This window comes from Amblyraja radiata, chromosome 2 (genome assembly GCF_010909765.2).
Source record: "Amblyraja radiata isolate CabotCenter1 chromosome 2, sAmbRad1.1.pri, whole genome shotgun sequence".
NCBI classification, from domain to species: domain Eukaryota; kingdom Metazoa; phylum Chordata; class Chondrichthyes; order Rajiformes; family Rajidae; genus Amblyraja; species Amblyraja radiata.
In genome coordinates, this window is record NC_045957.1 from 135,161,605 (window position 1) to 135,184,650 (window position 23,046).

General features: G+C 42.7%; 1 protein-coding gene across 5 annotated transcripts in view; it reads right to left on the reverse strand.

Annotated features, from left to right (window-relative positions):
- Positions 1-23,046, reverse strand: part of mpp7 (membrane palmitoylated protein 7) — a 424,513-nt gene that overhangs the window by 229,848 nt on the left and 171,619 nt on the right. For all 5 annotated transcript variants that reach the window (XM_033016205.1, XM_033016225.1, XM_033016218.1 and 2 more), the window contains one exon: positions 19,481-19,599. In XM_033016205.1, the coding sequence (XP_032872096.1) occupies positions 19,481-19,599 (119 nt within the window). The remainder of the gene's footprint in view (positions 1-19,480; positions 19,600-23,046) is intronic.

Below are 23,046 nucleotides of genomic sequence, written 5' to 3' on the forward strand. Positions count from 1 at the left end.
GGCAGCATCTGCAGAGGGAAATGGACAGTTGATGTCTCAAATCCAATGAAGGGGAATGTTGAGTTTTTGATTACATCACAGCAGAACTATTCTTGGTGGATCGTCTAGTTTGACTATATGGGTGGAAGTTAGAAACAAGGACATGATCACATTAATGGGATTGTATTTTGGGTTCTTCAACAGTCAGCATGATTTGGAGGAATACATGTGTAGGGATATTGCAGATATCTCTTAGAATAATAGGGTTATGATAGTAGATTATTTCAACTTCCCTCACATTGACCACGACTGCTATAATGCAAAGAGCTTAGATGGGCTGGAATTTGTTAAATGTGTCCAGGAACATTTTCTCTATCAGTGTGTAGACGGCCCTACTAGAGATGGGTTAACATATAACCTTCTATTGGGAAATGAGGCTGGGCAAGTGATGTTGGTATCAGTGGAGGAACACTTTGGGACCACTGACAATCATTCTATTAGTTTTAAAATATTTGAAGAAGGATTTCGAGGTACTAGTCAGGAAAAAATAATAAGGTGCATGTTCAGTTATTGATTGGGGACGATCAGCCATGACCACAATGAATGGCGGTGCTGGCTCGAAGGCCTCCTCCTGCACCTATTTTCTATGTTTCCATGCATGTTTATTTTGGCAAGTATGGTTCTTGTCACTTCAAGGCAAAATAGCTCTGTACAATCGTAAATTATTTTTTGAACACCATTGATTTGTCAATTTACCATGACGAGGTTTGTTTAGTTTAAGTTAGAGTCATGGAGTCAGAGTCATATACTACGGAAATAGGCTCTTCAGACCAACTCATGCATGTTGACCAAGATGCTCCATTTAAGCTACTACTACAGTGCCCTCCATAATGTTTGGGACAAAGACCTATCATTTATTCATTGCCTCTGCACTCCACAATTTGAGATTTGTAATGGAAAAAAATCACATGTGGTTAAAGTACACATTGTCAGATTTTAATAAAGGTCATTTTTATACATTTCAGTTTCACCATCAGGAAATGACAGCAGTGTTTATACATAGTCCCCCCATTTCAGGGTACCATAATGTTTGCGACACAGCAATGTCATGTAAATGAAAGTAGTCATGTTTAGTATTTTGTTGCATTTCCTTTGCATGCAATGACCGCTTGAAGTCTGCGATTCATGGACATCACCAGTTACTGGGTGTCTTCTCTGGTGATGCTCTATCAGGTATGTATTGCAGCCATCTTCAGCTTATGCTTGCTTTGGGGGATGGTCCCCTTCAGTTTTCTCTTCAGCATATAAAAGGCATGCTTAATGGGTTCTTCTACTTCTTCTTGCGTATGGCGTGCACAGCCTAAAGTTGTCGGACAACTTGTTCTATTTGATCTTATTTGATTGTGCACACCAGATTGATTACATTCATCGAAACAGAGCAGACCACGTGAAGGTTGCAATCTCCCGCCCCCTCAATGGGTTCAGATCGGGTGATTGACATGGCCAATCAAGATTTGACATTTTTTAGCTTTTAAAAACTCCTTTGTTGCTTTAGCAGTATGTTTGGGATCATTGTCTTGCTGTAGAATGAACTGCCGGCCAATGAGTTTTGAGGCATTTGTTTGAACTTGAACAGATAGGATGTGTCTATACACTTTGGAATTCATTGTGCTACTACCATCAGCAGTTGTATCATCAATGAAGATAAGTGAGCCAGCACCTTCAGCAGCCATACATGCCCAGGCCATATCACCCCCACCACCGTGTTTCACAGATGAGGTGGTATGCTTTGGATCTTTAGCAGTTCCTTCTCTCCTCCATACTTCGCTCTTGCCATCACTCTGATATAAGTTAATCTTCGTCTCATCTGTCCACAAGACCTTTTTCCAGAACTGTGGTTACTCTTTTAAGTACTTCTTGGCAAACTGTAACCTGGCCATCATATTTTTGTGGCTAACCAGTGGTTTGCATCTTGCAGTGTAGCCTCTGTATTTCTGTTCATGAAGTCTTCTGCAGACAGTGGCCATTGACAAATCCACACCTGACTCCTGAAGATCTGTCAGACAGGTGTTTGGGGATTTATCTTTATTATAGAGAGAATTCTTCTGTCATCAGCTGTGGAGGTCTTCCTTGGCCTCGGGAACATGTTTCCTGCGTCCAGCGTGTCCAAAACCTTAATAATCTTATATGTTTCAATAAGGTGCCCTCTCATCCTTCTAAATTCCAGAGTATACAAGCCCAGTCGCTCATTCCATCCACATATGACAGTCCCGCCATCCCGGGAATTAACCTTGTGAACCTACGCTGCACTCCCTCAATAGCAAGAATGTCCTTCCTCAAATTTGGAGACCAAAACTGCACACAATACTCCAGGTGTGGTCTCACTAGGACCCTGTACAACTGCATAAGGACCTCTTTTTTCCTATACTCAATTCCTCTTGTTCTTCACTGAATGCTAACTTTCAGTGACTGGTGAATAAGGACCCCCAGATCTCGTTGTACTTCCTCTTTTCCCAACTTGACACCATTCAGATAATAATCTGCCTTCTTGTTTTCGCCATCAAAGTGGATAACCTCACATTCATCCACATTAAACTGCATCTGCCTACTCACCAAACCTGTCCAAGTCACCCTGCATCCTCATAGAAATTATGAACCGGCCCATTGCTTTTTCCTAACTATTTTAAAGCTAGCAGAATTGTGTCCTTTGGTCCCAAAAGGCTCATCCACTGATACTTAGTCTGTCCAATTCCCTAAATGTCAAAGACCAAATACATAATGCCTGGAGAAACTTATTTGATCACATTTGGCAAATTCCATCCCATCGAAGCCCTTGGCAATTAACACCCCCCTATGACATGTTCTTAGAATTGCAGCTATCAGCAATCTCCTTGCATATATGTCCCTCTAATTTATATGCCATTTTGAGTCATAAAATCCTCCAGTGGAAACAGGCCCTTCGGCCCAACTTGCCCACACCAGTCCCACCTGCCTGCCTTTGGCCTGTATCCCTCTGTCCTATTCAGGTACCTGTCTAAATGTTTCTTAAACGTTGCGATAGTTATCAAAACCGCCACAGCCAGACATAAAAACAACTTTTTTTCCACGAGCAGTAGCTCTACTTAACAGCCAAATGTCTGTAGCCTCTTTTTACTCTGGTACTATATCTTCTAATGTTTAAATTATAATGTTTTATTTTAATTGTCCGATGTATATAGTGTCTTTACCATGCATATTGTGTTTTTACCATGTGCGAGCAAAGCACCGTCAAATTCCTTATATGTATACATACTTGGCTAATAAATTTATTCTGACTTCCGGCTCATGCCAGCCTCAACAACTTCCTCCGGCAGCTCGTTCTACACCCCTACCATCCTTTGTGTAAAAAAGTTATCCCTCAGATTCCTATTAGATTTTTCACCCCTAAACTTAATCCTAAGTACTCTGGCAACATCCTCATAAATCTTCTTTGCACTCTTTTCACTTGACAACATCTTTCCTATAACATGGTGCTCAAAACTGAACACAATACTCAAAATGCTGCATCATCAATATCCGATACAACTGCAACATGGCCATCCAACTTCTACTCATTTTCTGACTGATGAAGGACAATGTGCCAAAAGCGTTTCGACCACCCTATCTACCTGTGATGCCGCTTTCAACAAACTGTGTACCTGTATTCCTAGATCCCTCTCTTCCACAACACACCCCAGAGCATTACCATTCACTATGTAGGTTCTGCCCAAGTTAGTGCTCCGAAAATGCAACACCTCACATTTCTCTGTATTAAATTCCACTAACCGTTCCACAGGCCACCTGACCAACCGATCAAGATTCCGCTGCAATTATTGACAACCAACTTCATTATCTACAATACCATCCTCTTTTGTATCAGCTGCAAACTTGCTAACCATGCCATGTAGGTTCTCATCCAAATCATTGATATAGATGACAAACAGCAATGGGCACGGCACTGAACCCTGAGGCACACCACGTCACAGGCCTCCAGTCCAAAAAGCAACCTTCCACCATCACCCTGTGCTTCCTTCCATGAAGCCAATTTTCTATCCTTTCAGCTATCACTCCTTGGATCCCATGGGATCTAGCCCTCCAGAGCAGCCAACCATGCGGAACCCTGTCAAATGCCTTACTAAAATCTATGTATACAACATCTACAGCTCTGCCTTCATCGACCTTTTTGGTCACATCTTCAATAAGTGAGACGCGACCTCCCACATATAAAACCATGTTGACTGTCTCCTTGTCCATCTAAGTACATGAAAAACATATCCCTCAGAATAATCTCTAGTAATTTACTGACCACTCTTTCTCAGACATTAATGGCTGTGTTTTGAAACTCCCGCGCTGCCCCTACTTTCAGCTGCTCATTCGACAGTGAAACTAACATGGCGTCACTAACGGCTGCTTTTTAAAAATTCAAAAATTTGCTTCAAGCACATAGAAAATCTGACTTGATTTTTTTCTGAAATGTTATTCATATTTCAGGAGTAAAATAAGGAGTAAAGTCAGACAGCATTTGTTCAATGTGCATTTAGAATTAGTCAATTTCTGTGAATTCCTTAGATAGACAGAAAAACCTGGAGTAACTCAGCGGGACAGGCAGCGTCTTTGGAGAGAAGGAATGGGCGACGTTTTGGGTCGAGACCCCATTTAATTCCTTAAATGGTGCAGTAATTAAGAGGTAATTAACTGCTATTTGCAATACACAATTTAGAATTCAAGCCCTAATTTATTGGTTTCTAATTGTTCAGGGATGATTAAGTTTAACAACTTTTATTAATGCATATTAAATGCATTTGGTAGTTCCAACAAACACATAAACATTTTTATATCTTGCCCTAATAAAATGTTTTTTGAATTTCTTTATTATGTCCAAGATTTTCACGACTGTAAAATATATTAAAAATTGACGTGTTGGTTGTTTTCAGGTTTTAGAGAATTAAATCTACAAGAGGATTCAGCATTCGAAATGCATCTGTGGGGAGGCCAATGGAAATGTCGGCCTTTTAAGTCAAAACCCTACATGATGGGCAGATAGAGATAGATAATGGGAGTGGAGGGTGAAGGTGAGGACAATGAGGAGAGTGATGAGCTCGTACATAAAGGATGCCAATACCGGAATTGGATAAGAAAATGAGCATTTAGGATCCAAATAGACCTTCCAGATGTGGCAAAAATCCACATACATCTTTTCATAGAAACATAGAAAATAGGTGCAGGAGTAGGCCATTCGGCCCTTCGAGCCTGCACCGCCATTCAATATGATCATGGCTGATCATTTCCTTCCTCATCAACTGCATTCAGTGCTCCCAATGTGCCCACCTTTACACTAACAAAACCAAGTGCAGCAGAGACTACTAATTTGCAATAGCATCCCAACTCCCAGTTCTATGCCATTTTAATTCAATTTCCCTTTCCCACACCAACTTGTCCATCCTCTGCCTTCAACACCCCCAGGGTGAGATCCGCTGCAAACTACGAGAATGACACCTCATTATTCTGCCTGGGTATCTACAACCCAATGGTATGAATGGTGAACTTTCCAATTTTAAGTAACCCACTGTATTTTCCCCCATCCTCTCCTTCTGGTCTTTGCCTATTTATTCATTTCTCATGAGGTGTGTGTCGCTAATTATGCCAGAATTTACTCTTCATTGGTAAATATGTCAATTTGGTTGTGGTGGCAAACCACCATCTTTAATTGATGCAGCTCTGCTTCTTGGTAGATTTCAATGTTTAAACCCAGTAATGATGTATAGGTATGTATTTCCAGGAGGAGGAGCCATCTTTGGGAACGGCTGCTAGCCAGCAGCCATCCGTTTTAATTCGCTTGTTTTAAAGTTTTTAGTGAGTCCTGTTTTTTGTCCATAGGGGATATGGACTTTTTAATGTGGGGGGTAGGGGTTAATTTTACTTCTAGGTCCCTACCTGGTCGGTGAGGCAGCTTTTTCTCCGGGCTGCCCGTCGACCCGTCCTCGTGGCCTACCAGCGGGCTTGGAGTGCCGTTTCCTGGCGGGGACCGCCCAGCACCTCGGCCTAGGTGGCGGCACAGCGCTGGAGCACTATCGCGGAGCGGAGCGGGCGATGCCTTGCCTGGGTCGCCACGCTGGATCGACGGGCTGGAGCTCTGGTGAGCTGAGACCGCCGTGTTCAACACCTCTGGGCTGCGGGTCTGCGGAGCGGAGTGGGCGGCGCCGTTTTCAACATCGGGAGCCTGGGAGCTCCAAACCGGCGCGGCCTTGTCGGCTTCGGAAGCCGCGGTCTCCAGCTAGATAGCGGCCGTTCCAGGTGGCCCAGCCGCTGAGAGGACTCTCCCGACGCCGGGGCAAAACCACCTGGTGAGAACGGCCAGGAACATCGGGCCTCCGTAGAGGCAATTGCGGTGGCCTCATTAGGCCTGACTTTGGGGTGAACTTGGGATAGGGACTGGACATTGTGCCTTCCCCCACAGTGGTGTCCATTGTGGGGGGATGATTTTTTGTCTGTAAGGTAATCCTGTTAGTCTTTGTCCAAGATGGCTGCCGTGAAGGGAGAGTGGACGCTGGCGCGCTTTAGCTGCCGCTGCTCTCTCTTCACATTGTGTTTTTGATTTTTGTTTTTGGACTGAATTCTGTTTTTAATTTGTGTTTCTGTGATGTCTTTATTATTTATTTTATTCTTCCTGTTAACCTATGTAAGGTGTCCTTGAGATGTCTGAAAGGCGCCCAATAAATAAAATTTATTATTATTATTATTATTTCCAAGTCAGGATTAAGGAAATGTGAGAAAATAGAACTGAGAAATTCAGTCGTCAACAGAAATTCCACAAATGGGAGTAACAATGTTTTCACCGTTTTGATTGGTTTAATTAAGATACAAGGCACCCGAAGATCAAGAGTTAAAAGTATAAATGGAACATGGGAAGATCTAGAATCAGCCTTTGCAGAAGGAAGAATGAATTGAGAACTCAGAGAAGACTACAACCCCAAGTGAGCCTGGCCAGTTCATCTTGCATGAAGTAACATCCAGTTTCAAGCCCTGAGTATTTTTTATTTGATCCATCAAGTAACCAGCATCAGACTGCACTTGCAGTATCGCTTAAAGTTCTAGTTGCCACATGACAACAAGGTACAATTGGAAAGAGTGCAGAAGAGATTCATTGGGAAGTTGCTTTAGGGCGATGGAGGGCTTTAGGTACAAGAGATTGGATTATCTGTGTTTATTCTCACTAAAATGTTGGTGCCTGTGGGTTACTTTAGTTTATTATTAGACTTTGGGCCCCGATCCCCCAACGCAATTTTCCATCACTCACCTGTTCCCCCAAAGCAACCTGTTTCCACCACTCACCCATTCCCCAATGCAATACTCCACCACTCACCCATAGCCCCCAACTGCGCAGGCGCAGCTCATTTCCCCTCATTCCCAACACTCCCTCCCCCTCCTCGTCATCCTTCCTTCTCTCCCCTCTCCCCACCCTCCATCTCCTTTCCCCTAACCTCAATCACTCCCTCCCTCACCCCTCTCCACCCCCTTGACCTCGTTCCTCCAACGCAACCTGTTTCCACCACTCACCCATTCTCCCAACACAACCGTTCCCCCAATGCAATATTTCACCATTCGCCCATTGCCCCCAACTGCGCAGGCGCTGCTCATACACTCTCTCCCCCTCTTCACCCTCCCTCCTCTCCCCCTCAACTCCATCGCTCACCTCTCCTCTACCCTCAGTCACTCCCTCCATAACCCTTCTACCCTCCCTACCCCCTCCTCTCCCTCTATCTCCTTGCTCCCCACTCCTCACCTCTCCCCTATCGCACTCCCCCACTAAACGCAATGTTTAAATAACATTTGTCCTCCTCGCCTCTCCTTACAACAATGTAACAAATCTGTCATTGCACTGGTTGGAACACTGTTGATGGGCAGTTTATGCAAATGAGATTCCATTGTGATGTCATTCTCGGGTGGAAGGCTGCTCACGGGCAGTTTATGTAAATGAGATCTCATTGTGATAGTTGCTAAATGCCATTGGAACTGCCACAGATTTTTTCTCAAACTTGATATTGTAAAGTTAAAAATGTGAATAACTTGTAAAATATAGCATCAATCTGAACTAAACTTTGGTACACCACAGGACAATGGTGAGTAAGGTGGTCCAAAAATTGTAGCGGTATCGTGTACCATTTTGGCATAATTCAGGGTATGAATCACACGCAGACAGACTCACTAAGAAACAAGATGAGAGTTTTAGTAATATACTAGACTAAGTGGGACCCGTTGGGTCCCATGTTCACACGGGAGGGTTGGTCCCCCGACGCAATATTCCACCTCTCCACCAATTCCAATATTGGTGGCCAGTGGGGGGGGGGGGGGGCTTTATGGAGCGCTGGTATGGGTGTTGTTGGCTGCAGTGACTACTGGTCTCCAGAGGGCTAGTATGGACATTGTGGGCCAAATGGATTCTTGGGGTGGCAGCTCAGTCCCTCAAGCCTGATGTGCTGGCAGCTCACTCACGGTTGGTGGGCTGGCAGTTGACTCATGGCTATTCCTTGAAATTCCATTTTAAGCAGAGTGCTAGGCCACCAAATTCAAATCCATTTTCACACCATTTCAAGCAGGGTGCAAGGCCACCAAATTCAGGTTCAGTTTCATACCATTTCAAGCAGGGTGCAAGGCCACCAAATTCAGGTTCAGTTTCCTACCACTTCAAGCAGTTTCCTACCACTTCAAGCAAGGCCACCAAATTCAAGTGCAGTTTCATACCACTTCAAGCAGGGTGCAAGGCCACAAAATTCAAATGCAGTTTCATACCATTTCATGCAGGGTGCAACGACACCACATACAAATGCAGTTTCATACCATTTTGTGCAAGGCCACCACATTCAAATGCAGTTTCATACTATTTCAAGCAGGGTGAAACCACCATAAAAACCACCATTAAACCACACAGTAGACATTCAGTGTGTTCAGTTGATTCACAGCTCAGTCAGAGTCTTGACCTCTCCCTCCCCCATCATGCAGAGACTGAGCCACACCCACACTTCCGGTTTTATAATCCCTCCCCCTCCCACCGGAAAAGGTGTGGCCTTCGTGGCGTGATTGACAGGAGAGAGATTCTCAACATTTTTCAAACACTAATAACACTTTTGTTTTTCATTGATGGGAAGAATCCTCTGCACCTGATGAGAGGAGGGGAACTGAGTAAGAAGGCCAAAAATCACAGCCGTAAGTGGTAGTGTTCTAAAATCAATATAGTGCAAACAGGAAGTTGTCAAGTTTAGATAAACAACCATTTGCAGGCCGTGCCTTTTCACTTCAAACCAACCATATTTTCATTTTCAAACAACATTAAGGGCACTCACAGATGAGTAAACATGTGTTCAGTGTTATTCAGAGCTCAGAGAGATGGCTTCCTCCATCTTGCAGAGACTGAATGAGGCACAGCACTTCCTGCTTTTATAGTCCCTCCCCCTCCCTCCAGCAGGGACAGCAGAGAGAATGGCAAATTTTGTAAAAACATTAATATCTCTCTTTCGATGGGAAAAATCCTCTGGTCCCGGAAGGCGGAGGGGAGCTCTGAGCGAGGTGGCCAAAAATGACGGCCATAGGCGGCGGCGTTCTCTCGGAAATCGCAGCACAGTGGGCCAAAAGCGGTCAAGATCAGACTTTTAGTAATATAGATGCTAGACGAAGTGGCCCTGTCACACGGGAGGCCTGGTCCCCCAACGCAACCCGTTCCCCAACGCAATATTCCACCATTCACCCATAGCCCCCAACTGCGCAGGCGCGGCTCATTTCCCCTCATCCCGAGCAATACCTCCTCTTCCTTTTCACCCTCCCTCTTCTTTCCCCTCTCCTCTTCCCCTCCCTCACCCCTCCCTCCCTCTCCTTTCCTCAACCCTCAGTTATTCCCTCCATAACTCCTCTCCCCTTCCTTTCCATGCTACCCCTCCATCCCCCACTTCCCCCTAACTCTCCTCACCTCCCCACTGCCCTCCTCTTCCTCTATTCCCCACTCCCTAACTCCGCCACCCCTCTCCTCTCCCTCTATTCCCCTACCTCCCCCACTCTCCCTCCTCACCTCCCCTCCTACCCTCCCCAAATCCCACCCTCACCTCTCCACTGGTGCAGAAAGCACTCGCTCACCTGGCCACTGTAGGGCCTCTAGCATAGGTTCGTCTTCCCATTCTGACACAATCCACAGTTGTCCCTCCACCTCCATGTACTGCTTCTGCCAAATGACCACTAAAGGTTTGGATACTTTCTGTGGAGTGCAGGAGATGAGCTCACAAACCATTTTCAGGCACAAACATTGCCCTTCACCTTCCACCACCGCCATCGTGAGGTTTAAGGTGAGAGGGGAGAAATTTAAAGAAGATCTAAGTGGCAAGGTTTGCCACACACCTTGCCCCTTAGCTGCCAGAAGAGGTGGTAGAAATAAATAAAATACAAGCATTTAATGGGCATTTGGATAGAAAACAAATAGAGGGATATGGGCCTAATGCAGGCAAATGGAATTAACATGGATTGCATAAACATTTGGGGCCAAAGGGCCTTTTTCTGACAAAAGAGTTGTACATTTTGTTTTTACTTGCCATTTTACACAAAGGGTGTATGGAACAAGTTGCCAGAGGAGATAGTTGAGGCAGGTACAATCGCCACATTTAAGAAGGATTTAGACAGGTACATTGATAGAATAGGTTCATGTGGATATGGGCCAAATGCAGGCAGGTAGGGCTAGTGCAGATGCAGCATGTTGGTCGGCATCTCGGCTGAAAAGCCTATTTCTACGCTGTTTGACTGACTCTATGACTGTTAGTTAACACAAGGAAAGAGAAATATTGAATGAAAAAATGAATGCCAAGACAGAACAAGGAAAATACAAAAATCAGATTTGTCTAATTCATCGCGAACAGAGTTAATTTAAAGAATGCAAGGCCTCAGAGTTTCTTTCAAGAAAAAAAGAATGATGGGGAAAGACCTTGCCTTGGCATTAATCACCAAAGGGAAATCAGTTTTCTTATCATGGACATGTTTTATGTCTGTAGTACCTCACCATTTTAATCATTTCATCAGGTATCAACACTCATGATGCGAGGTTCCAGTAAAAACAGTCCACAACCAGATGGGGTCACATCTTGTAAAGGTTGTTGAAATGATTATACTATAAATATGTCAAGAGATTTGCTTGCCCAGTTTGAGTCCAGCAAGCTCACTAGAGCACTAATACTTTGAAAAGTCACAGAAGGCAGCCAGTGATAAAAAGATAATAAAAAAGCTTATCCCAATCATTAAGTTAAAAAAATGTATAATGAATGTATAATGGCGTACAAACATAAAAAATAAATGGATTATCCCGAAAAGATTTCCAGGTATAATTTACTATTTGCATGAGAGCATTAATGTGAAGTGACACAAAATATTTGGCAGATGAATGTTGATAACCACGTCAACATCAATATCAGTCTGAAGAAGGGTCTCGACCGAAACGTCACCCATTCCTTCTCTCCGGAGATGCTGCCTGACCCGCTGAGTTACTCCAGCATTTTGTGTCTACCGTTGATAACTACCATATGACCACTGTTTCTTGTTGTCAGATGAATAATTCTTTCACGTTATTAAATGTTTTTATTCAGCAAGTATGTCAGGGGTTCAGATTTTGAGCAAATGCATTATATGTTGCGACCGGTTCTTTCAAGAGTTGTCAGGGTTAATGGTCACTAAATGTATCAGGCATCATTCAATGAAACTGGGCTTGCGCATTTGGTGCCAAAACCTTTAAAATGGAGTTACATCATCGTATCAAAATGCTAACTGGCATAATTTATTTGGAAATCAATGATTGTATTTAAATGATTGGTATCAGCTGAGAAGATAGTAGTATTTATTTATTTGAAACTTGCTATAAACTTGCTTACAATTCAAAACTGAAAAATAAAAGTACAAGGCATGATTAGCAAGTTTGCAGGTGACAAAAGTGGCATCATACAGTTATAAATAATTATAACAGTACTTTGATCAGTTGGGCAAGTGGGCTGAGGAATGGCTAATGGAGTTTAATGCAAATAAGTGTGTGGTGTTGCATTTTGGAAAGTCAGATCAGGGCAGGACCTTCACAGTGAATGCCAGGGCCAGGTGTTGTGGAGGAGATGGATATAGGAGTTCCCCGAAAGTGGCATCACAGATGGATACGGTGGTAAAGAATGTATTTGGTACATTGGCCTTCAACAGTCAGGATTTTGGGATACAGAAGTTGGGATGTTATGTTACAGTTGCATCATATAGCGAGTATTGGATTCAGCTTTGGTCGCCCTGCAAAAAGATGTTGCTGAGCAGGAAAGAGTACAGAGAAGATTTACAAGGATGTTGCCAGGATATCTTGAAGTATTGGGAAAGGTTGGGCAGACTAGGATCTATTTCTTGGAGTGCAGGAGGCTGAGGGGTGCATAAAGGAAATAGATAGTGTGAATGCACAGTTTTTTATCCAGGGTAGGGGAATCAAGAAGCAGGAGATATAGGTTTTAGGTGAAAAGAGCATGATTTAATAAGAACTTGAGATTAAACTATTTCCACCACCCAGAAGGTGATGAGTATATGGAATGAGCTACCAGAGGAGGCACAGGAAGAGTATTTAGATGACATTTGGACAGGTACATGGAGAGCAGATATTTAGATGGATATGGGCATAGACAGGCAAATGGGACCAACTTAGATAGGGCTTCTTGGTCGGTATAGAAGAGTTAGGCCGAAGAACCTGTTTCTGTGCCGTATGACTCCATGGATCAATAATAGCAGATGGAGTATATCTAAAATGTTAGGGGATAACACTGGAAACAGGTCAGGCAACGTTTGTGAGTAGGGGAATGATGTTGAAGTATCAAGTCAAATATTCTTCTTTCAAAGCTGAGAAAGAGAAAAGTTGATTGGCTCCATTTTATTCCTCCTCTCCATCGGCACATGCTTATTGCAACACTTCTTCGTCACTCTTTTACCGCCTCTGTTAATAATTCATTTCCACATCAACCATGCCCTCAACCGATCCTATCCCTTTTCCCACCATCTTCTCTGCAACTTAATTATTCTTTTTTCTTTCTCAGTGATCAGCGTTTTTTGACTGAAACATTAACTTTGTTTTCTTTCCACGAATGCTGCCTAGCCTGTTAAGTGTTTCCAGCACTTTTTGCTGTCGCTTTGACAATGTATATTTAATGAAAATAAACTTGAACATGAACGGCATATTTCTCATTTTCTATGATTCTAAAGTGTCACGGCCTGTTAGAGTGCTCTTGTCACGTGCAGGATTATGATCAGGCCACTTCTATTTTACAAATTTAAATTTGTAAATTGCAGCATATTGAAACAAAAAAATAATCAAGATTTAATACCAATACTTGAAGTCGCCCTTGCTTTCCCTTTCTCTCCATCCCCTCCCCCTTCCCAGTTCTCCTGCCAGTCTTACTGTCTCCGACTACATTTTATCTCTGTACCGCCCACTCCCCATTACATCAGTCTGAAGAAGTGTCTCAACCAGAAACATCACCCATTTCTTCTCCCCAGTGATGCTGCAATGTTCTCTCCAGCATTTTGTGTCTACCTTCAATTTAAACCAGCATCTGCAGTTCTTTCCTAAGCAATAACATTAATGTGGGCAATGCTTTTACAAAAGTGTGTATTGTATAGGTACAATACTAAGTCATGGTCTGCATTTTGAGATCTGATCCCCAGCATCACCCGACGCAAAACTAAATTTGACTTGGAACAAATTACGATTCTGTTTAACCTCAAAATTTCATGTAAGTGTTTAGATTAAACAAGGAGGATTATGATTCTTGAGTGCTGTAAAACCTGCAACAAACTCCCCAAATCAACAGTTGTTTTACATCCAGATTACGTGGACTGGAACAAATAACTGAACATTTAAACTGACACAGAGACAAAGTAAATACCCAAGATGTTGCTCAAATGTCCGTGGGATATGCCAGGGTGGTGGCATTTAAGAGGCTTTTAGATGGGCACATGGACATGCTGAGAATGGAAGGGCAGGGATCATGTGCAAGCAGATTAAATTAATTTCGCTTGGCACAGACATCATTGTGGACCGAAGGACCAGTTCCCATCCTGTACCTTTCTATGCTCTATGTTAAATGCTAACCCTTGCAATTTCAAATGGTGCACCGCACAACAGAAACATGAAGTGGCGACAGAAGTCTCTTGTCAGAAACTGCAATCATTCGCCGCTTAAGTAGCTTTGAAAACTCACTTTTTTCTTTTTTAAAGATCACTTTGAAAATGATTCACGAAATATACCGCGTATTGATTTTAGATTAAAAAGTAATCAGGTTCTTGCCATAGAGGGAGTGCATATTGCCATAGAGGGAGTGCATATTGCCATAGAGGGAGTGCAGAGAAGGTTCACCAGACTGATTCCTGGGATGTCAGGACTGTCTTATGAAGAAAGACTGGATAGACTTGGTTTATACTCTCTAGAATTTAGGAGATTGAGAGGGGATCTTATAGAAACTTACAAAATTCTTAAGGGGTTGGACAGGCTAGATGCAGGAAGATTGCTCCCGATGTTGGGGAAGTCCAGGACAAGGGGTCACAGCTTAAGGATAAGGGGGAAATCCTTTAAAACCGAGATGAGAAGAACTTTTTTCACACAGAGAGTGGTGAATCTCTGGAACTCCCTGCCACAGAGAGTAGTCGAGGCCAGTTCATTGGCTATATTTAAGAGGGAGTTAGATGTGGCCCTTGTGGCTAAGGGGATCAGAGGGTATGGAGAGAAGGCAGGTACGGGATACTGAGTTGGATGATCAGCCATGATCATATTGAATGGCGGTGCAGGCTCGAAGGGCCGAATGGCCTACTCCTGCACCTAATTTCTATGTTTCACATATTTTTCATCTGTCCTAGCATATCAGGTGGTTTTCAAGAATCTTAATATGTTGCTCAACTCCTATCATTTTCAAATCCATGAAATGTGGAGACTGGTTCACTATGCAGCCAGGCTCGTGGTGTTAATGTCTATTGCAGCTCAAGTGAGTGACTGAGCTCTTTGATCAACCAGAGTTTGGGAAGCGGTGCCTTTTCAGTGGAGGCAGCAAAAAAAAAGTTCTGTGGCATATTTTCAGTCGCAGGGGTCAATAATTATCTTGCAAGAATATAGACAGTACATTATTCAAAGTCTGTTCATTCAGTTTTGTTACAGCCAATTCCTTTTTATTTATTAGTATGCAGGTGGCAGCCATTCAGCTCATCAACTCCTTCCAGACCTGCCAAAAGGGCAATTACGTCAGCCTTATTCCCTTTCTTTTTATTTCCCAGTACTCTGCAAAATATTCTCTCTTGTGCCAATCAACGATTCCTTCGCCCCCGTCCCCCTCTCCTTTAACTTCTTTCATCACTTACCCACCTGAAAATGAACGGTACAGAGGCCATTGAACCCTAGGTCCATTTTTAAGACGCGGGAGAAAACTGGTAGAAACTTATGCTGTCACAAAATGAATATACAAACACCGTATTATTTAATTATATAATAAATAGGAATTGCAGTTTTTACCAGGGTGTAAAGGTCAAGTGCTGAAAGGAAAGAGGCTTCAGGTGAAGGGAGAAACAATTAAAGAAAATTTGCAAGGTAATTTTTTTTAATTATTACACAGATGCCTGGAACGTACTGCCACGAGAGGAAGTAGAAGCAGATAAAATCGCAACATTTAAGTGGCATTTAGACAGACAGATGAACAGGCATGGCACATGACCATGTATAGGCAGATGGGATTAGTTTAGATTGGCATCATTGTCAGCAGACATGGTGGGCCATAGGGTTGTTCCTGTGCTGTATTTTCCTATGTTCTTCATAATCTATTTCTCTGCACCTTTTGGAAATTCTTTGTGAAAACTTCAATAAATTTAGAAAGCAAACTGCTGGAAAAGTGCTGTGGGTCAAACAGCATCTGTGTAGGGAAACAGACAATGCCTTTCCCCCAGCAGATGCTGCTCAACCTGCTGAACTCCTGCAGCAGTTTGTTTCTTGTTCTCAATTCCAGCATCTGCAATGTCTTGCTTCTCCAGTAAGCATGAGATTGTTTCTCTTACTACCCTTACTACCTGTCCATTCAAGTCAATCTATACTTATCATATTTTTACTAACCCCGCATGAAATAGCTTCCATGCTAAATGATTCCACATCTATTAGCATTTAAATGGGTATCATGGTAGCAGCAGATTCCATTTTATTCCTAAAAGGACAAAAAGTGCTGCAGTAACTCAGCGGGTCAGGCAGCATTTCTGGAGAACGTGGATTGGTGATGTTTCGAATCAGGACCTTTCTTTGGACTGTGACCCGCTGAGTTACTCCGGGACTTTGTGTACACCAGCATCTACAGTTCCTTGTTTCTTCATTTTATTCCTGCTTACTCTGAGTTTCAAATTATAATTTGAATAAAAGCTAAAAGTAAAATGTTTAAGATTCATGTGATGATTATCACTTGTTCAAACCCAAATCAATGTAATTTCTCTTAACCAATTACCCACAAGAGTGTGGCTACATTAAAGATTTGGTGAGATTCTTTTCTCAATTTTAATTTTGCCATATTCTGTTTGACTCTAATCCCATCTGCTGGATAAAATATAAACTGCGCTTGCATAAAAAACACAAATCACAATACACAATTCAAAAAAGGTGCTGAAATATTTTTGTTAGCAGATACTGACCAAAACTGATTAGAAAATTCTGTGATTCACATGAGATTCCAGATACTGGAATCTGAAGCAATAACCAACCTGCGGGAGGAATATGGACAGTTGATACTTCAAGTCTGGACCAATCACCGAGACTGAAAGAATAGCAAGGAGATAGAATATACAAAGAGGTGAGGGGGGTGGGATGTGGCAAGTTTGTAAACACAAGGTAGGTTCAGGTGAGGAGGGGTCAATTGGCAAATAGAGTTAGAATGGGGAGATGACAGTAGAAGCAACAAATAAATCATCAAGGGAGAAGCATGGAACAAAATGAGGGAGGTGGGCAGATGAAAACAGTGAGGGAGGTGACCAAGTGAGAGGAGTGTGTGCATTATGGACAGATGGACTTAGAAACATAGAAACATAGAAAATAGGTGCAGGAGTAGGCCATTCGGCCCTTCGAGCCTGCACCGCCATTCAATATGATCATGGCTGATCATCCAACTCAGTATCCCGTACCTGCCTTCTCTCCGTACCCCCTGATCCCTTTAGCCACAAGGGCCACATCTAACTCCCTCTTAAATATAGCCAATGAACTAGCCTCAACTACCTTCTGTGGCAGAGAATTCCAGAGATTCACCACTCTCTGACTTGATGGGGAGGGGAAAAGAAACAATGTTTGGGGGCTGGGAAATTGGGTTTAAGAGAACCTGGTAGATAAGTAGGAGAGACATAGAGGGAGGCAGATGGGGTAGGCAGAGTGGGAGGCATAGAGCGAGGCAGAGAGCGAGGCAGACAGTGGAAACTGAAAATTTCTGTGCTCATGCCACCTTATTGTGGACTGCTCAGGCATAATATGTGATGCTGATCCTCTTGTTTGTTGGACCTTATCCTAGCAGTAGAGGAGGCCTAGGCAGGTCAGTTTGAGAATATGAAGAGGAATTAACATAGCTTGCAACCTGATGCTCCACATGGGCATGGCAGACAGAGTGCAAGTGCTCAGCAAAGCGGTCACCTTGTCTGTGCTTAGACACTGATTCGAGATCATCAGATGCAATGGACACATTGGAAAAGGTGCATGTGAATCTCTGCCTCACCTGGAATCTCTGCCTCACCTCCACCTCCAGTTTAAATTCCATTTGGAATATTTTGGAGGACCACGAAACCAAGAACCAAGGGCTGTTGAGGTTTTTGATCGTGATGAGGGGGGAAGTGCAGGAACAAATGTTACTCTTCTCAAAATTGAAATTAAAAAAAAGTGCCTGGGGAGTGGATGAGGGGAGGTGGAAGGAACTTTAAGAAAAATGGCGTCCTGACCAGATAGTAAGTTGGTGCAGCAGCCTGGATCGGTGTGGGAGTCAGTGGGTCTGCAGTAAAAAGACATCATGTTTCATCATACAGATGCTTGAAGAATTGACTGTTAACTTTTAAAGGCAGCAGCACAATGGAACAGCTAATAGAATTGCTGTCTCATAGCTCCTGTGATCTGGGTTCAACTCTGACCTCTGGTACGTATGTATGTACACCGTTTGCACATTCCCTCCGGCATTGCAAGAGTTTTCTGCTGGAGCTCCTGTAACCTTCCACAACCAAAAGCTTCACTGGCCATTGTAAATTGTGCCATGTGCAAACAAGTAGTCGAATGTGGTGGGAGTTAATGAAAATGTGGGAAAATAGAATGGGATTGATGTAGGATTTGTCAAAATGGATGCTTAACGAACATTGTAGATTCTGTGGCCCAAAAGGCATTTCTGTGCTGTATGATGGTAATTTCACATTCTGTTTTGGCAACTTTCTGTTTTGTAGAAGTATGGTAAAGGTAGAACTTTTTGATTTACAAGTCAATGAATCTATGGCTTTCATTTAATTACCAATGTTGGAACATTTGTAATTCACAAAGCCCAAGCTGTCTATTAATATTCAATCAAACCACCAACCGATTAGACAGAGTTTGAGGGTGACGGTGGGGTGAGTGGAAAAAAATACAGGCTAAGTGTAAAGAGCTTCAACCTTTTGTAACTTGGATATCTGGGCGCTCCTACTTGCACTCGATATTCTCGGTTATGTAAGCCACTTCAAATTACTGTCCAAGGATCAACTTTAAAAACATGTACTCTCTCTCCACAAAACAGTCTGATTAAAAACTACAAACCCCGTTCATTTGGTCCGGTCCCCTATTTTACCAACATTGCCCAAGGAAGTGCATAGAAGGCACATTTGTATGAACTAAGAGGAAGATCGGATTGGTCCAAACATCGATTCATGAGGAATCATTCCAAGTGGCTGCTTCAGAGAGATTCAGTGGAAGAAATTAAGGTGCAAGATTTCAGTAATTTTGCCGTTTATTTTTAAACTTTCTTTCAATTAACTGAATCCAACTCAAGGAAAAATAACCAGATTACCACAAATCAGTTATCACCATATTAAAAATGGCCATTTATGCAATTTGGGACATGAACCCTTTTGTAATAAAAACAGAAAATTTTGGAAACAAACAGGATATCAGGAATCATCCACACAAAGAGAAAATGAGTTAATGTTTGAGATCCAAGATCTCATCTTCAACCTGAAGCATTAACACTTTCTCTTTCCACAGATGCTGCCTGACCTATTGAGTATCTCCAACATTTTTCATCTTCATTTCATATTTCCAGCATCTGCAGTTGTTTAATTTTCATGGCTCCCTTTATGCACTCAAGCAATGGTCATCGTAAAGCAAGTGGAATAAATAGCTGCTTGTCTGGTTAACTTTGTTGTCGTTTGACCAGCTTATACCCAAAACATATTTTCATCCGCTTTCTTGGTTAGATTGTACTGTGGTTACCTTCACTAATGAATGAAGGCTTTTTTCACCAAACATATCCCGTAGGAAGGTCAGATCTTCCTGGCTGTTCACATGAGGCTGCAGCTGGGCTGGCAAGGAAGCCAACAATTCATACAGACCTGTGAATAAATATGAAATACATTTAGTAATAGAAAATATAATTTACCTGATAGTTATTTTGTAACTGGTTATTTGTACTGCTTCATTTTAAAAGATCAAGGAAATACGGAGACAGTTGCACAGAATTGGCTCAACATGCAGATTTTAAATTTCTAGAGAAACCCAGGATTGCAAAAGGCACTGTCATAACGATGAGTGGCACACTTCTCCGCCAGCCTTCAGGCAGACAGTAGCAAGCTGTTCCACAGACGCATAAAGCACAAACTATCCATCAGGCAACAGCCATCAACATGAGTCAAAGTAATGCGGCAACAGAGAAAGCTCTAGTCTTCTTTAGGGAGGTAACCTGGCATCGTTTAGACTCAAGTCACAACACACATGTTTGATTTAGAAACAGGATTACACAGAGTAAAAGGACAAACTGCTGCTTTCACCTGGCTGCAGGGTACAAAACAAGCATGTTATGAGATCCTCTGGAGAACCAGTATTTGGTATGCCACTGCCTCGAACGTCTGACCAATATCATTCATTACCATAAAATTAACTACAGTAAAATCTATGGACAATTTACTATTCACCTTTAGTTGCAATTAGGGAAGAGAGTAAAGAAAAAAGTAAATAAAGAGAGGCTATACAACAAAGCCATCTTCACACATCAACCTCTTCATCCTCATCCTTTTCCCCATGTTCACCGAAAACCCAAAGCTAAATAAGCCTCTATTGTTTAAAAAAACCCACTTTCACGTCCTTGTGCTATATTGTGGCTCGCCACTTCTGTACACATCGTTACGCTATTGGAGTGTTAAGTGCAAGGTCTGCAGTAGTACATGGATTATCCAGCAATGGGCATTGCAGTAGGTGTTGCATTGTCTGGGTCTGTGTGCCACAGTCACAGGTTGTACCCTCAATGTAGCCCTATTTGTGCATTGTCACCCTTGACCGCCCGACTCTGGTTCGCAGTTGGTTGAGACATCTCCAGTTCAAAAAACCCACTAATAACATTTAACATTTTTTTCCAGAAAAGTGTTTGCATAGAAATGTTTTATCATTCCTAATTATTTTTATTTTAATGCCAGAATTGAAGCACAGAAATCCAAGTCCCACATTGAGTGCACTTTTTTTCATTGTAAAATTTAATGAGCAGAGATACTGCACATTTTTGTCTGATAGTCTGTGATTGTATACTGTACTCCTGTAGAATAGAGCAGGATCAATACGATTAAATTAGTAATCAGCATCATTGCTGCCTGTAGCACATTAGTTATACTTATTAATTATCATGCAACCAACATCAGTCACAAATTATCGGCTAATTCCTGTGTTCATTTTTGTATTAAGATTACTTAAATAAAAATTCATGAAATTCACTGGTCTCGAACAAAGTGTGAGCAGAATTTAACCAGATGTTTGGAGATGTTATGACTTTTCAGTAAACAACAATGGAAAATCAAGTCACTATTTTGACATAATATGTTTTATGTGTGCACACAATATGTTTCGTGAGTGCCAGCCTTAAGGAATGCTCTGGGTTCATTTCCACAGTACCATGAAGCTTTGCCAGGGTGTAATATGAAGAAGTGCTTTGTTAATACATGAAGAATGTCCTTGGCTCCTTTTAATCTGACTTTCATCAGTGGTAACAAGAACCATTCCATTTATTTAAATACCTTATACAAAACCCAGTGAACAAGGCAATATTAGACTGAGCAGTGTCCTTAATTTCAACTAAGTTTTACCACGCTGCGATAAATTGCTGGACAAATAATTAATGAGACAAGAACATGCTCAGAAAGTAAGGAGTGCACGTATTAACTGCTAGAAATGATAGGTATGATTTAAGGTGACTTGGATAGGCTGGGTGAGGCTGGGTGAGTGGGCAAATGTTTGGCAGATGCAGTATAATGTGGATAAATGTGAGGTTATCCATTTTGGTGGCAAAAACAGGAAAGCAGACTATTATCTAAATGGTGGCCGACTAGGAAAAGGGGAGATGCAGCGAGACCTGGGTGTCATGGTACACCAGTCATTGAAAGTGGGCATGCAGGTGCAGCAGGCAGTGAAGAAAGCGAATGGTATGTTAGCTTTCATAGCAAAAGGATTTGAGTATAGGAGCAGGGAGGTTCTACTGCAGTTGTACAGGGTCTTGGTGAGACCACACCTGGAGTATTGCGTACAGTTTTGGTCTCCAAATCTGAGGAAGGACATTATTGCCATAGAGGGAGTGCAGAGAAGGTTCACCAGACTGATTCCTGGGATGTCAGGACTGTCTTATGAAGAAAGACTGGATAGACTTGGTTTATACTCTCTAGAATTTAGGAGATTGAGAGGGGATCTTATAGAAATTTACAAAATTCTTAAGGGGTTGGACAGGCTAGATGCAGGAAGATTGCTCCCGATGTTGGGGAAGTCCAGGACAAGGGGTCACAGCTTAAGGATAAGGGGGAAATCCTTTAAAACCGAGATGAGAAGAACTTTTTTCACACAGAGAGTGGTGAATCTCTGGAACTCCCTGCCACAGAGGGTAGTCGAGGCCAGTTCATTGGCTATATTTAAGAGGGAGTTAGATGTGGCCCTTGTGGCTAAGGGGATCAGAGGGTATGGAGAGAAGGCAGGTACGGGATACTGAGTTGGATGATCAGCCATGATCATATTGAATGGCGGTGCAGGCTCGAAGGGCCGAATGGCCTACTCCTGCACCTAATTTCTATGTTTCTAAGACTGGATATCAAGTCAAGTAGAATTTATTGTTAGGTGCACGTATAGTGAGGGCGATACAAGGATAGGATGAGATACAATGGTGGTGCAGCTGCCTCACACCGCCACAGAACCTGCGGGTGCTCCAGTTTCCACCCACATCTAAAAGATGTAAACAGCCTCTGTAAATTGCCCCTCACATATAGTGGGATAATTAGTGTAGGCAACACACAAAAGTTCATGTGCATGCTTGTACAAGAGGTAGATTGTAGTGATCGGTTGCTGACCCAAGATTAGGGTTATGCACGTCGGTTCAAGAACCTGAATATTGCAGGAAAGTAGATTTTCCTGAACCTGGCGGTGTGGGACTTCAGGCTGCTGTACCTCCTGCCACACGGCAGCAGTGAGGAGGTGATATGACCTGGATGTTGAGAGTCTTTGATATAGATGCCACCTTTGTGAGGCATCTAGATCACGTAGCTGCTTTTAATGGTGGGGAGGGCTGTATCCATGATGGTGAGGACCAAATCCACCACTCTCTACAGCCCCTCACATTGCTTTGCATTGGAATTGCCATCCTAGGCAATTTCTAGGTACTTCTAGATCTCAGTGCTGCTTTTGATACGGTGGACCACAACATACTGCTTGACAGACTGGAGAAGTGGGTGGGACTCTCTGGTTCTGTGCTGGACTGGTTCAAATCTTACTTGAAAGATCGGGATTATTTTGTTTCCCTTGGTAATTTTGAATCA